Genomic DNA, 13,063 nt, shown 5'->3' with positions numbered 1-13,063 from the left:
AAAGCTCCCATCAGCAGTGTGCCATTGAAAGCCTTCATTATATCGAGGGCTGCTGCTGCGTTTCCTGTCGCTCGATAAAAGGAGTCTGAGATCGGTTGATGTGGAGAGGAGAGCTTCAGTTCCCCCCTGGTGCTGTGCTGCTGACCCCTGCTCACCAGTGGGAGCCGTGATAGCCACACACACAGTCATCAAACGATAGCAAGATCACGGCGATGGAGCCAAAGTCATTGAGTGGACAGAGAGAGAGAGAGAGAGAGAGAGAGAGAGAGAGAGAGAGAGAGAGAGAGAGAGAGAGAGAGAACAAAGGGGAAAAGACAGAGAGGAAAAGAAAGGGAAGGCAGTGAGTGTGTGTGTGTGTGGGGGGGGGGGTAATAGCGGAAGAAGAGAAAGATGAAGGTGAAAGCGGAAAAAGAGAAAAGAGAAGGAAATGGAAAGAAAACAGTGATGACCTTATTAGACATATGGATGATACTGTATGATTCACTGTGAATTGTGTTCTGTGTTTGTTCCTTATTTCATATATATAGCAACTTACTACCTGTGCAACGACTAAATACTGTACTTGGCAGTACTAGGTATACTCAGTAAATTATGCAGTGCTAATTTAACACTTAGAATGTTGATTTGACATCATTTGGACTTAAACTATTTAAGTGTTGAATTAACACTGCAGCATTTACTGTGTACTTTTGTCATGCCAATAAACCTCTGTTGAGTTGAACTGAGACGGGCCAGAGAGTGAGTGTGTAGAGTGCGTGAGTGCATAGTGAGAGTGTAGGGGGGGATGGAGAGAGAGAGACAGAGAAATGGAGAGAATAAACAAAAGAAAGTGGAGGGAGAGAAAAAGAGAGAGCAAGCAAAAGAGAGAGAAAAATGGAGAGGTAAACAAAACAGAGAAGGGGGGTCAGGAGACAGAGAGAGACAGTGAGAGAGAGTGAGAGAGAGAGAGGGAGAGAGAGAGAGAGAGAGAGAGGGAGGGAGAGGGAGAGGGAGAGAAAGAGTGAGTCAGGGGAGTAGGGAAGAGGAAGAGAGACAGTGAACTGAAGAGAATAAACAAAAGAGAGAGAGAGAAGGGGGTCGTGGGTGGCAGTGTGTAGGAGGACAACGTGAGGAAGCTGTAGTGTTGTGTAGTATAATAGTGTAGTGCAGTGTAGTGCCTGGTGAGGGGAGAGAGAGTGTTGCCTGAGTGTCCACACAGAGATGTAAGCTATTTCCCCACGGTACTGGAGAGACTGCAGGCAAGCAGGCCGTCAAGCAACCGTGCCAGCCCCACAGATCTCCCATCATTTTTATTATGTGATTCCAAAACACATCACATCTGCGGGGGGTGGCATAGAAGAGGAAGAGGAATGGAGAAGAGAAGAGAAAAGAAGAGAAAAGAAGAGGAGGGAGGAGGACGAGGGGGGTTACATAACAAACAGGACAGAGGGTCCATTCTGCTTTGTCACATCTCCTGTTTTCCATTAAGTGCAACGAGGGGGCATTGCATCCCCCAACAAGCTCTTGTACACTGATTATTTCCCTTTGTACCAAGCGGGCTAAAAAGCTCTCCCCTAGGGCACAAATTGTCTCGAAGGTGCCAACTGTGTGGACCTGTGGTTGGTGAGGGCCCTGGGTGTTTTTAAAAACATGACCTGTCAGAGGTTGGGTGAGTTTTGACTTTGTAGTCATGTCAAGCAGAACCTAGCCCTGGTGACATGCTGGAGGGTTTGGATTTTTTTTGGAAAATGGCCCTTTAAACGAAGTGGACAATGCTTTTTCTCAGTGGGTGAACATATACTGTACTTTATTGAGATTGTTTTTCCCCTGTTGTTGTTGTTGTTGTTGTTTTTTTTTTTTTAAAGAATACCCACGTTGCAAATTAGGTCACCCCTACTTTGAAATTACTGAATAAATGTCACCATTGTGATACCAAAATTGTTTAAAGATTGAGTTGATTTTCCATTTTTCCATTTCCAAAGGCAGGTTGATTCTTTAAAAAATATATTAATGTTACTCCTGTTCCAATAATTCGCACAACACAACGTATATAGCCGGTCTAAACTGACCCTGGGAACATTACACCATTGAAATTAATTAGCCATATAATTGCCAATGCAAATATTCCTACATCCTACGTATTGATGGGTGATGTGCTAAGGGAACCCATTAACCTGGCGTTTGTTATTTTTGGGATAAGCGGCAGCAGACCCCGGTTCCCTATAGCTGATATCCCTGAGCATTTAAACACGGGACAGATGGCTACTACAGCTCAGCCAAGAAGGCCTTGGCCAAACGAAAAGCTTTTTCTTTATTAGTAAAATGCGTATTTTACAAGGGCACTCATGAAATACTTGGTGGCAGAGGGTGTTAATCTTGGACTTGAACACACAGCCAGCTTCTCCCGTTTCTGATTCTGAGTGTATTAGGTTACATTGTGGCCTTCTGTGAATTACTTTCACATCCTTATAAAAAAAGTGATTTGGAGATGGTGGAGGAGGAGGTTTTAGGAATGAAGGTGCAAGGTAGTTATTTCCAGGTCATGTAGTCTTGGGTTTGGGTCAGCGCCTTTATAAGGTCCTATAGGGGAGATGGGACGAAGCGTGCCGAGCAGACAGGACACGATAGAGAATGGAACGGAACGGAACAGGGCTCTCGTCCAATAATGTTGGCTAAGTCGAGTCGAGAGAGGGGAAGTAGAAAAACAGACCACAGCTGATCAGGGCCACTGACAGCTTAGGCTAGGACGGGCCCGGGACAATGTCATCTGAAAGTCCCCCCCACCCCCCTACTCAATACATGTAATGTCATGGGGACCCAATTCTGCCTCCCCCCCTCCCCTTGGGCCTTGAACAACTGACTCTTTTGTACCCCTGACACCCCTGTCGGCTTCCTTGCAGCTGATACCACATAGGACTCATCGAGGAACAGTTCGTCCATACGAGGGCCTATGGGAAATAAAGCACTTAAAAAAAAGTGAAAGCCCCATTGGGAAACTTCAACTCCCATTGTCATTGTGACACAGCACTCCACAGCATACAAGAGAATACTGCACACTGCGAAATTGAATTTATGCCTCACCCGTGCAAGGGGGCAGCCCTCAATGGCAGGGGAAGCAGTGCGGCGGGGGACGGTACCATGCTCAGGGTACCTCAGTCTTGGAGAAGGTTGGGGAGGAGTACTGGTTAACCTGGCGGGTCGGGAGTCGAACTGGCAACCTTTGGGCTACAAGTCTGATGCCCTAACCGCTTACCCATGACTAGTAGGCCTACTAGTCAAAGAAATATCTTTGAGTCACAAAATAAGTCAAGTATAGGCCCTACATAAGAAATAATGTAAGTACAAACACCTGTCTGTGATACGTAACTTGAACTTCAGATTGGCAAACTGTCAATTAGACTGTCAAACTGTGAACTGTCAGTTGATGAATAATTGTCCCTGTGAAAAAGGAAGCCCACAGGCAAAAGTATTGTAATCACGCACGCACAGTCACAATCTCATTCATGTCAAAAAGAAATGGATGGTGCCTCATGGCCTGATAGAGACCTAATTTTAGGGGGTCATTTTCAAACAATTAAATTTATGTCAAACTCAAAATGGATGTGTAGATCAACATCCAAATTAGTAAGTAAAGGGCCTCACTGTTACGGTTTTGCAAAACTTTGGACGAGTGTGTTTGTTGTCTTCCCAGTAAAAGGTACAGAAACATGAAAGACTCAGTGAAGTGATGATTCATTTTACTGGACTAGTCACCTTTTATGAGTGTACCCCTGGACACCACAGCACGCATGTGACATGTTAAGTAAATCCTTACGTCCAAATGACACATTGCCCTGCATGTGATTATGGCCATGCTTGTAAAAAAAAACAAAAAAAACACGAGTGTTTCCCCTCAGGTGAAGATGAAGCAGGAATGAGTGACAAAATGGGATGTCAAGAGGGCACTAAAGGTGAGTCTTGGAGAAGAATATTCTGATTATAGTGGAAAAAGAACAGGAGAGCAAAATTGTTTTCTACATCTCTGAATGTGTCTTGTGAGGATGACGACTGGGTGGGAAATTATCTGAAATGTTATCCAGGCTAGAAATAGTTCTTCAGGACTGCAAATTCATAATTATTTTATCATATTGCCATCAAATGATTCTTCATAGAAACTATTACCCCAATGGTTGATTTAAGTGCTGAAAACCATCAGTTGTCAAATCAATTTGCGTTTCCCTTATATCCACATACATCCAAGTTGCCTACAAAGAGATGCTGAACCACCTCAGAAGATAATATAATTTAGTGCAGCCAGTGAATGGGCCCACATGGCTTACCACAGGCTGATTATGTGTTCTGGCACGGCTTTCCATATTTGAGTTGGCAGACCTGTAGCTATTCTCCACACTGCAGCAGCAAGATGGGCAGATGGGGATTAGGAGAAACCATTAATGACCTGTGTCACTCTGTGGCACACAAGACATAGCTCGCTTGTCAACAGACAGATGATGCACAGAGTTGGAAAAGAATAATACTAAAAAAAAAATACAAAGGAACTCTGCCTTTTTCTTACTTACAGGAAAGCGTTGGTGTGCTGGGAATCGAGTATTTTAGAAAAAGGGGGTAGTGAATCTGTCATTTCCTTTACACACTTTGCCTGGGCTGCTTTGCTGCATGTTAGCTTTAACTGCCACTGCCATAGAGCCCCTCTCTCAACACGAAATCCATTATGCGCTGTGGCAGAATAATAAAGATAAGCATGTAAATAATCGGGTCGATAATGTAACATAATGGAAGAAGCTACATGGTTTCTCAAGAGGTTCCCAAGAAGTTGTTCATGGTTCGTTAAACCTTGAACGTCAGAGAATTGTGTGAGCCTTAGACGACTTACACCATTCATAAAGTTGAATTTCACGCCTTTCATCAGACGTTTTGACACTTTTTTCCGTTCATTTATCCTTTGTGGGTTGTTTATTAATCCATTCATGACCCTTCACTAGTACCAAGACGGTCTGGGACTTGTTGCCACACCGTAGTCACGGTTGGTACTAAATTTTGCCATCCTTATTATTATTAATAATAACAATATCCATGTCCTCAGAGGGCCCCGTCCAAGCTAGGCCCTTTAAAATTCTCAAAAAGCCCCTTCTCCCTCTTGTTGCGGCCCTATGCTTGTATTTTCACCTCCTTCGGGGAAGTACAGTATGTTTTCTTCACACTTTTCCCAAAGCCCAGACAGAAACCCCATCTCCAGAAACTTATTTAACAGACTGGCAATTCTGATGAAGAACAAGAACACTGGAAATCCTCACTGGTCAATAGTCAATAGTCATGGTGTGCAATCGTTACATGACAGACTCTTTAAAAATACAACAAATATGCCTTTATTGACATGACAGAGTGTGTCGGTTTGGTTTGATTAACAACGGTCACATAAAAAAACAACATTCTGAGTCCCCATTATGATCCTCTCCATCATGATATCGCTGAGCAAATCTTGGTCGTATTTTTGAAATCACCGGAGCGTCATTGCGGTAATCAGACGAATACAAACACATATATAAACAAAAACGCACATCTGGATTCTTATATCTTGAGTTATGATGCACGGACATCCTTAATAAGTCTTACACTGCTGCCCCCCCTCCCTCACACCCCTCCCCAACCCCCAAAACCCCACATCTGGTTGATAAAGTGGCAAAATAATGGTAGTGACGTGAAGATATAAACAGTGGGGACGCTGCACAGGGGGGTAAGCAGCGGAGACCAAGACCATGTTTACAAAAAACGTATTAAGACAGTCCAGGAGGTGGACGCAGTGTGCACAAGATGTGCTTCAGTGCACTCTCTCTCCACCTCCACCCCTTCCTCCTCCTCCTCCTCCTCCTCTTCCTCCTCCTCCTGTGCAGAACTACTGTGCTTCAATGGCTTCCCAGCTCAACACCACACCAGACCAGACCAGAACAGACCAGACAAGTTGAGTCCAAAATCTTTTTGATAAAGTCACACATTGGGGCTGTGGGGGAAAGGAGAGGGGGGAGGCTGGTAGCCCACCGCCATCAGCCTTAGCCCCCCCCCCCCTTTTTTTTTTGCTCTTGGTGTTAAATAGTCCAGGTTGTGTGGCAGTCCATGGTTATTCCGAGAATAAAATGGTGAATGCCATTACGATACAGCAGACGGCGACATAAGGACTCTTCCGCTCCCCTGAAATGACAACAAACGACAGACAGTGAGATTGGACAGAGAGTAAGAGGCTTTATACAGTTATTGGCAACAAAACATTCCTCCGTTTGGTCAAGGGGGATACGCTGTGTAATGTACAAAATGTTTTTGTGAGGTAAACCACCCCACAACAAAAAGCTATCCCTGAAGGTAGTGATAATAAAGTCATACTGTCAAATTTCCACGATGCATTCATGACATTTTGCCTTATGTTGATATCAGAAAGCCTAACAGAGAGACTGATAAACACTCCATAATACAACTGATATGAATATTGTTCCAGTTCATTGTCAACAAGTACTGCTTACCTATTCTTGCACATTTCCAGAATATGCCCAGGAGCCTGTATGGAGGACAAGAGAAACATGCAATTACTAAAAACGTTCATCAACAAATATTAGCATTAGGTTAGATGGTTGAGATCTTACATCTTAAATACATGTCTACATAGAAATAACGCCATAGAGAAAAAAAACAATAACAATGGGTTCTCACTGCCCACAGGTAGGTAAGATAATGGCAGACACACGAAAAGATAAAAGCTAACCATAATACTACGCTCATTAGTCATATATAACTTTCCATTCATACAATTGAGGCTAGGATTTAACGCTGCTAGTTATCACATTCTTTAACACCAGACACTCATTATATAGCCTATAATTAGTAATGTTGGAGTCATCTGTACGGCGTGCCTGTGAGTGAGTGAATGTGTGTGTGCACGAGAGAGTGTGTGTGTACACGAGTAAGAGAGAGAGAGAGAGAGAGAGAGAGAGAGAGTGAGTAATAGAAAGAGAGAGAGACAGAGATAGAGACAGAGAGAGAGAGAGAGAGAGAGAGAGAGTGAGTAATAGAAAGAGAGAGAGACAGAGAGAGAGAGAGAAAGACAAACCAAGAGAAACAGAGAGAGAAAAACAGAAAGAGAGAGACAGGCAAAGAAAGACAGTGTGTGCATGTGCCATGCGCGCTTGAGTGTGTTGGGTTGGCAGGAACTGGGGGTGAGAGAGTTTAAGCCACTGGACTGATGTGCCTGCCCAGGAGGCCCACAACAAGCCTTAGCGACGCAAGGAGGGAGGTTAAGACGACAAGCTCCTGAAGGCGCACGCATTCCTTCAGCTCAAACATTCCCCCCTGACAGAAACAACAAACACTGGGGTGACAAAGTGCCCCCCCCTAGACAATAACCTGTGGGTTCCCCCGGGGGACACCCAGTGCCGTGTGGGTGTTCTCCACTCTGTCCCTTCGTAAAACACAAATCCTCGCCTAAAACAATGCCACTCGCAGTCAGTCACCGGCACACATGGCTCATCTACTCAAGGTTTTTCATGGCAAGTTATGCAAGCTTCATGGACACAATAAAATGACTGATTGGCGACAGCTGCTGTGCAAGACATGTAAATACGTAAAAGCAGGCAATTATTACGTGATTAAAGGATTCACTAGAGAAAGTATCAAGTACATTCATACTACATTCTACATACTACATTCATTGCCAACCAGAGGAAAGCTAATATTATTAGGTTTTAATATTTTTTTTATTTTTTTTGTTAACATTAATATGCATTCTATACATTATTTTTAGCACCATGGAGAAGACCCCCCTTTTCATGTATGAAAAGTGCAGATTTTGGGCACACTATTGCACCCAAGTCACAGTAAGTATTCTCCGAATTAAACAACACTGCTCCGGGAATCATCATCATGACTGAGGCGCTTGATTGAGGTAATTGGTAGGGGCAAGCTAAACTAGCCTTTAACAAAATTAGATGGTAGTAGACATTGTTTTGTTGTGTGTACATTGTGTAGCCATTTGTTAAGTTTGACACATCTGGTGTCTGGTGTTACACAATTTCAAATCCTCTGTGTAATGACACATAGAATAATTTGACAATAAAGTTCACTTGAATTGACTTGAGCTTTGTTGTTGCAATAGCAAGGAACATATCAACGCTTATGACCAATTTTACAACATGTAAACATAACCACCTGGTTTCAACAACTACAAATGACTTTGATCACCATCTAATAACACCCAGTATTCCCAGTTGGACTGCCACTGCATTTCCCACGTCTCATCTGTTGACAGTGATGAATTTAAGGCTTTGAAGAAGACATGAGCACCACAAAGTAAGCAGCGCTGTTGACTTCTAGCCCCGTTTTCACTTTAACGCTAGAAGACTTCATCTGCATCTGGTTCATTTGTCTTGGAAAATGTGTGTTTGTGTGCGGATCAGACCACTGACTGATAATAATCCCCTTCATTTCCTCGTCCCTGCCATCTGCCATCCAAACATGTGGCAAGCATCTTGTTGTCTTTAGCCTCACGTAAACAGGGCCTTGGAGAGTGAGTGTGTGCGTGTTTGTGTGTGTGTCTCTGTGTGTGTGTCTTTGTGTATGTGTTGAGGGGGTGGAGGAAAGACATATACCCCTGACAGAAAAATGCTGACCAGGGGGACTTTGATGGTTTCAATACCTTTCGCAAAATAATGCAACAACTGCATAAAATCCCTTCAAATAAACTGTTGAAAGCGAAAGAAAGCCCAAATGGGAAACTACAACTCCCCTTGTCATTGTGACACAGCACACAAGTGTTCACAGCACACTGGCCACTATGAAATTGCATTTAAGCCTCACCCGTGCAAGGGGGCAGCCCCCAATGGCCCAAGGGAGCAGTGCGGTGGCACAGTACCATGCGAAGGGTACCTCAGTGCTGGCAACTTTTGGGATACAAGTCTGACACCCTAACCTCTTACTCATGACTGCTACATGGTGCTATTAGTAGGCAAAGCTAGTACTACTCATCTAGTACTACTAGTCATCATAATTACATTTCAACAACTTTTTCTTATTGTAGTAGCCTGGTCTAACCTATTCTCCTATTGTAGATTTTTTCATTTATAACATTGATAAATGTGAAAAAGACACATGTATTTATTGATAAATAGTTAATACATTTAAAAACATTGAGGGGTCTATCGAACTGTTATACGAACCTAGCCGTCAGTTGGGTGCATCTTTACAGGCCTACACAAAGCCTCATCTGTTCTGTTGGAATCTGTGTAGCGATTCCACAGATAGTGGGGGAGCACTTCAAAAGGTAATGATAGTGCATTGCATGCAGTTATGCAGTATTGTCTGCCTTGCCCGGCTAGATAATGAAATGAAAATCCAACTGTATTGCAACAGTGATCCTCCTCTTGAGGACAGAGACAAGCACAATAACAGATCAAGAAATCCAATATTTTTGCTGTCCTAGAGGATGTTTGATCATTTTTTAATGAAGATATTTGTAATGAAAGTGAAAGCCCAACTGGGAAACTACAACGCCTGTTGTCATTGTGACATAGCACACAGCACACAAGTGCACACAACGAAATTGCATTTATGCCTGACCCGTGCAATGGCGCCCGAAAGGGAGCAGTGCAGTGGGTCGGTACCATGCTCATGGTACCTCAGACGTGGAGGAGGATGTGGGAGAGCAGAGCACTGGTTAATTACTCCTCCCACCAACCTGGCCGGTCGGGAGTCGAACCAGCAACCTTTGAGGTACAGGTCTGATGCCCTAACCGCTTACCAATGACTGCCCTGGGATGGGATTACTGACACTGAAAAGTAACTCCAGCATGAACTACTGTAGTATGTTGAGTATTCCATACATAGTGTAGCAAGTTTTATGGTGAGTGGCTAGGAACTCAGGCTTGAAGCCTGAGGGTTTCTGGTTTGATTCCCAGCACCAGTACGAGAATGAACAGCCAGTGCTCTCCCCCATCCTCCTCTATGGCCGAGTTACCCTGACCACGCTACCATCCCTAAGCCCTGCTTGAGGCACCTGTTGGGCAGCCACCTTGCACGGGTGAGGCATAAATGAAATTTCTTTGCGTGCCGTGTGCTCATTGTGTGCTGTGAGTAATAATGACAACAGAACTGAATGTTCCCAGGGGGACTTTCACTTTTCCTTTCTTGCCAGCAGTGGAATATTTCAATTTCATATGTACTGGCATTGATCCCTTATGACTATGGGATATCAGCAGCAGTTTGAAATTTGCAGTGCATGACTTACATCTTCAATTGCAGCACATTTATGAGGTTATGCAATCATTCATATCATCCAAATTACAATTACTTTTGCGGCTGCATACAGTGTGCAGCAGATCACCGTGTCACAAAGACTTCAAAAGAGCAGTATATTTACCCAGTCTTGTTCTTATCTAGCAGGCTGGGCGCTAATGCTCGGATGTATGCACATGTGCAAATGAGCAGCAGGATGACCGTGAGCAGGCTCTGGAAGTTGAAAATAGCAGACTGCAAGACAGAAGAGAAGATGACAGCAAATGGTTAGGCCCACATACACTAGTAAAATGTCATTGTGTCTTTCATGTTTGTTTTAGTAGTAGGCTAATGGGCAACTTCATGTAGATGCAACAAAACAGCAAATACTTGCATTTATATATTATGTTATGATTATTCAAATATGTGCCAACATTCTAATGCAGGTTCTGCTAACCAGTATTAAAATATCATACATGTAATATTTCACGAGAACAAACATTGTCACGTAAAACTTTTTTTTCCTGCGGAACTGTTCCAATGTCAACAATGTGTTTTTATGTTATCGTGTTATCATAGTTTTGTGCGCAATCAACTGAGCATCTGAGCTTATGTAATGTGGTGGTGTAATTAGCCGAACAGCCAATACTCCTACCTACTGCAATGAAAACTACCAGATTGTACGTGGCACGAGATCACACCTTACACGCAAGATAAACACGGATTCATCTGGAGTGTCTTGGGCAGAACAGCATTTTCGTTGCTATGTACCAGGATTAGTCAAAGGGAAAGCGATACACAGCAGTTGCATTACACCAGTTAACCTCAGATGCCATGCCACATCATCTAACTTTCTCAAAGACAGCTGCAAAGTTACTAGTAGCACTAGAGCTCTATACATAGTTCCGTTATGCTTTCTACACCACCCTTGTAGCATCGCCCTCTTTTCCTAGTCAATTGTCAAAACACTAATTGACGACGGATAAGAATCTTCATGCAGTCATGTTACATGACCATGTTGTGTGATGACAGAATAGAAAATACGTAAAATAAACAGTATGCTGCTAAGTGTGAATCAGTGAACTTTCAATTAACGTTAGCCACTGACGTTAGCTGTCTAGCTAGCTAGAGCAATATGTGACGTTTCCTCGACAGAAACGCTTTTGCAATATTTGCAAGCTATAAAACATTCTCACAAAGTAACTTAATGATCTATGTCGTAACAAGGATACACTTTTAACGCATTAACACATAAAACGTCTAATTTATGTTTGTAACAACAGCTGTCTTACCATTTTTGCTTAGCTCCAGACAGCCACCTCACACTTCCTGTGACACTCTGGAAGTGACGTAGCGTATTACCTTCTCGAGAAGTTTGAAAGGTCTGCTACAGAAGCCGAGACGTTTTGCCTGTCCCTCTCTGTATGGGTAAGAAGCAGGAAGACTCTTTCAATGTTATCATTAAAGCTTCAACTTTTAAAATAAGTTTGCTAGAAGCCAGATTACTAGCTGCTCGTCCAGGCTCTGTATGTGAATTACTTTACAAGACTATGTACCACGTTTTATCTACGAATTGAATTGAGTATCGACAGTGAAGAGACTGATCTGTTTCATTCCATACAAAACAATGCCATTCGTAAAGTAAAGTACCACAAGTACTGCATCTCAACTTTATGTACCAAACAGCTCAATTGTTCCCTCTTAGTAAGTGCTCAAACTAGAAAGGAGTACAACAAAACAGACATTCATTCTCAATCTCAAATCATATCCAAGAAGGCTGAGTAGCCAATAGCCTAGGCTGTGTGTAAGCACATTGTTGACACTATGAGAAAAGCATGAATGAACCTCGGCAAGTGGTTGTTCTAGACTAGAGCTTACTATGTTACTTTTACTGTTTATTGTAGCCTACGCCTGTTTGTAGCCTAGTGCTTTTTTGATATATGGTAAATGTTTGAAATTTCACAATGGATTGCAAAATATGCCACACCTGTGTTATCAAACATCCACATCCACTACTAGCTCGCATGGGTAAATTATGTAAATCTGTCACAGTGAGTGCAAAGCAACTCCCTCATCATCAACCAATAGTTCAAAGGTGTAAGCTTATATTTCATATTTGGTGGTGTATTAGGTCTATAGAGGTACTGAGATGACCTGTGTGCTTTTGTTTAAAAACAAAACCCCTGTCAACTGATACAGAACATAAACCTGCAAGTTAGTGAGCACACACTAAAACTAAAATGTAGCTTAGCTCATATATCTTTCCTGACCTCCTTGACTGTGGTTGGTGCCTACAAACCTCAGCTTTTATAGGCAAGGGTTTGTTCTTTCGTTTCGTAGACTTGTATGTTGTGAATTATTCAAATGGTTCCTCATTAAATCCTAGTGATCATGATCAGCACCATATGCCTCTGCAGTTTCGGTGTAGGTTTTATTTTCACTGTGTAAAATGGAATGTTGATTGTTCTTATAGTTAGTCAGCCCCTTATGCCTTTCGGATGAAACCGTTAAGAAGCTGAGATGTACTGTACAGAATAGTGCTGCATTTTATAATGTGTGTTTCTGCATCTGCAGCAAGAGCCACAGTCTGACCTTCCCTAGATCCTCCTAGGGGGGCATGGGTTTGTTTACATATGGTTTGCTCCAAATATTACTCCAAAACTTGTGCAACTTAGAATTTACCCTACAACACGAACAACACAGCAGTAACTTTTGAGATGATATTTGGATGTAAAGACATTTCAAACTATATGTAAACAAACCCTTGCCCCTATTAGAAGTCAAGGGCCTAAAAAAGGGCTGAACAAAAAAATATGGGTCTTCGGGTACTGAG

The 13,063-nt window shown here is 42.8% G+C and overlaps 3 protein-coding genes across 4 annotated transcripts in view; 2 read left to right on the top strand and 1 right to left on the bottom strand.

Moving 5' to 3' along the window:
- vcanb (versican b) overlaps positions 1-13,063 on the top strand; it is a 303,281-nt gene that overhangs the window by 183,005 nt on the left and 107,213 nt on the right. The gene's annotated exons all lie outside the window — the stretch shown is intronic.
- tmem167a (transmembrane protein 167A) lies at positions 5,330-11,611 on the bottom strand. Its single transcript, XM_063210034.1, has 4 exons — positions 11,523-11,611; positions 10,376-10,485; positions 6,492-6,526; positions 5,330-6,165 (listed from the first exon to the last, which is right to left on the bottom strand). The coding sequence occupies exons 1-4, from the start codon at positions 11,523-11,525 to the stop codon at positions 6,095-6,097; spliced, it is 219 nt and encodes a 72-aa protein (XP_063066104.1). The 5' UTR covers positions 11,526-11,611; the 3' UTR covers positions 5,330-6,094.
- Positions 11,572-13,063, top strand: part of xrcc4 (X-ray repair complementing defective repair in Chinese hamster cells 4) — a 70,004-nt gene continuing 68,512 nt past the window's right edge. For both annotated transcript variants that reach the window (XM_063210033.1, XM_063210031.1), the window contains exon 1: positions 11,572-11,658. The gene's annotated coding sequence lies outside the window, so the exon portion shown is untranslated. The remainder of the gene's footprint in view (positions 11,659-13,063) is intronic.

This window comes from Engraulis encrasicolus, chromosome 11 (assembly GCF_034702125.1).
Source record: "Engraulis encrasicolus isolate BLACKSEA-1 chromosome 11, IST_EnEncr_1.0, whole genome shotgun sequence".
Taxonomy (NCBI): Eukaryota; Metazoa; Chordata; class Actinopteri; order Clupeiformes; family Engraulidae; genus Engraulis; species Engraulis encrasicolus.
This window is presented reverse-complemented; position numbering and strand designations above follow the sequence as displayed.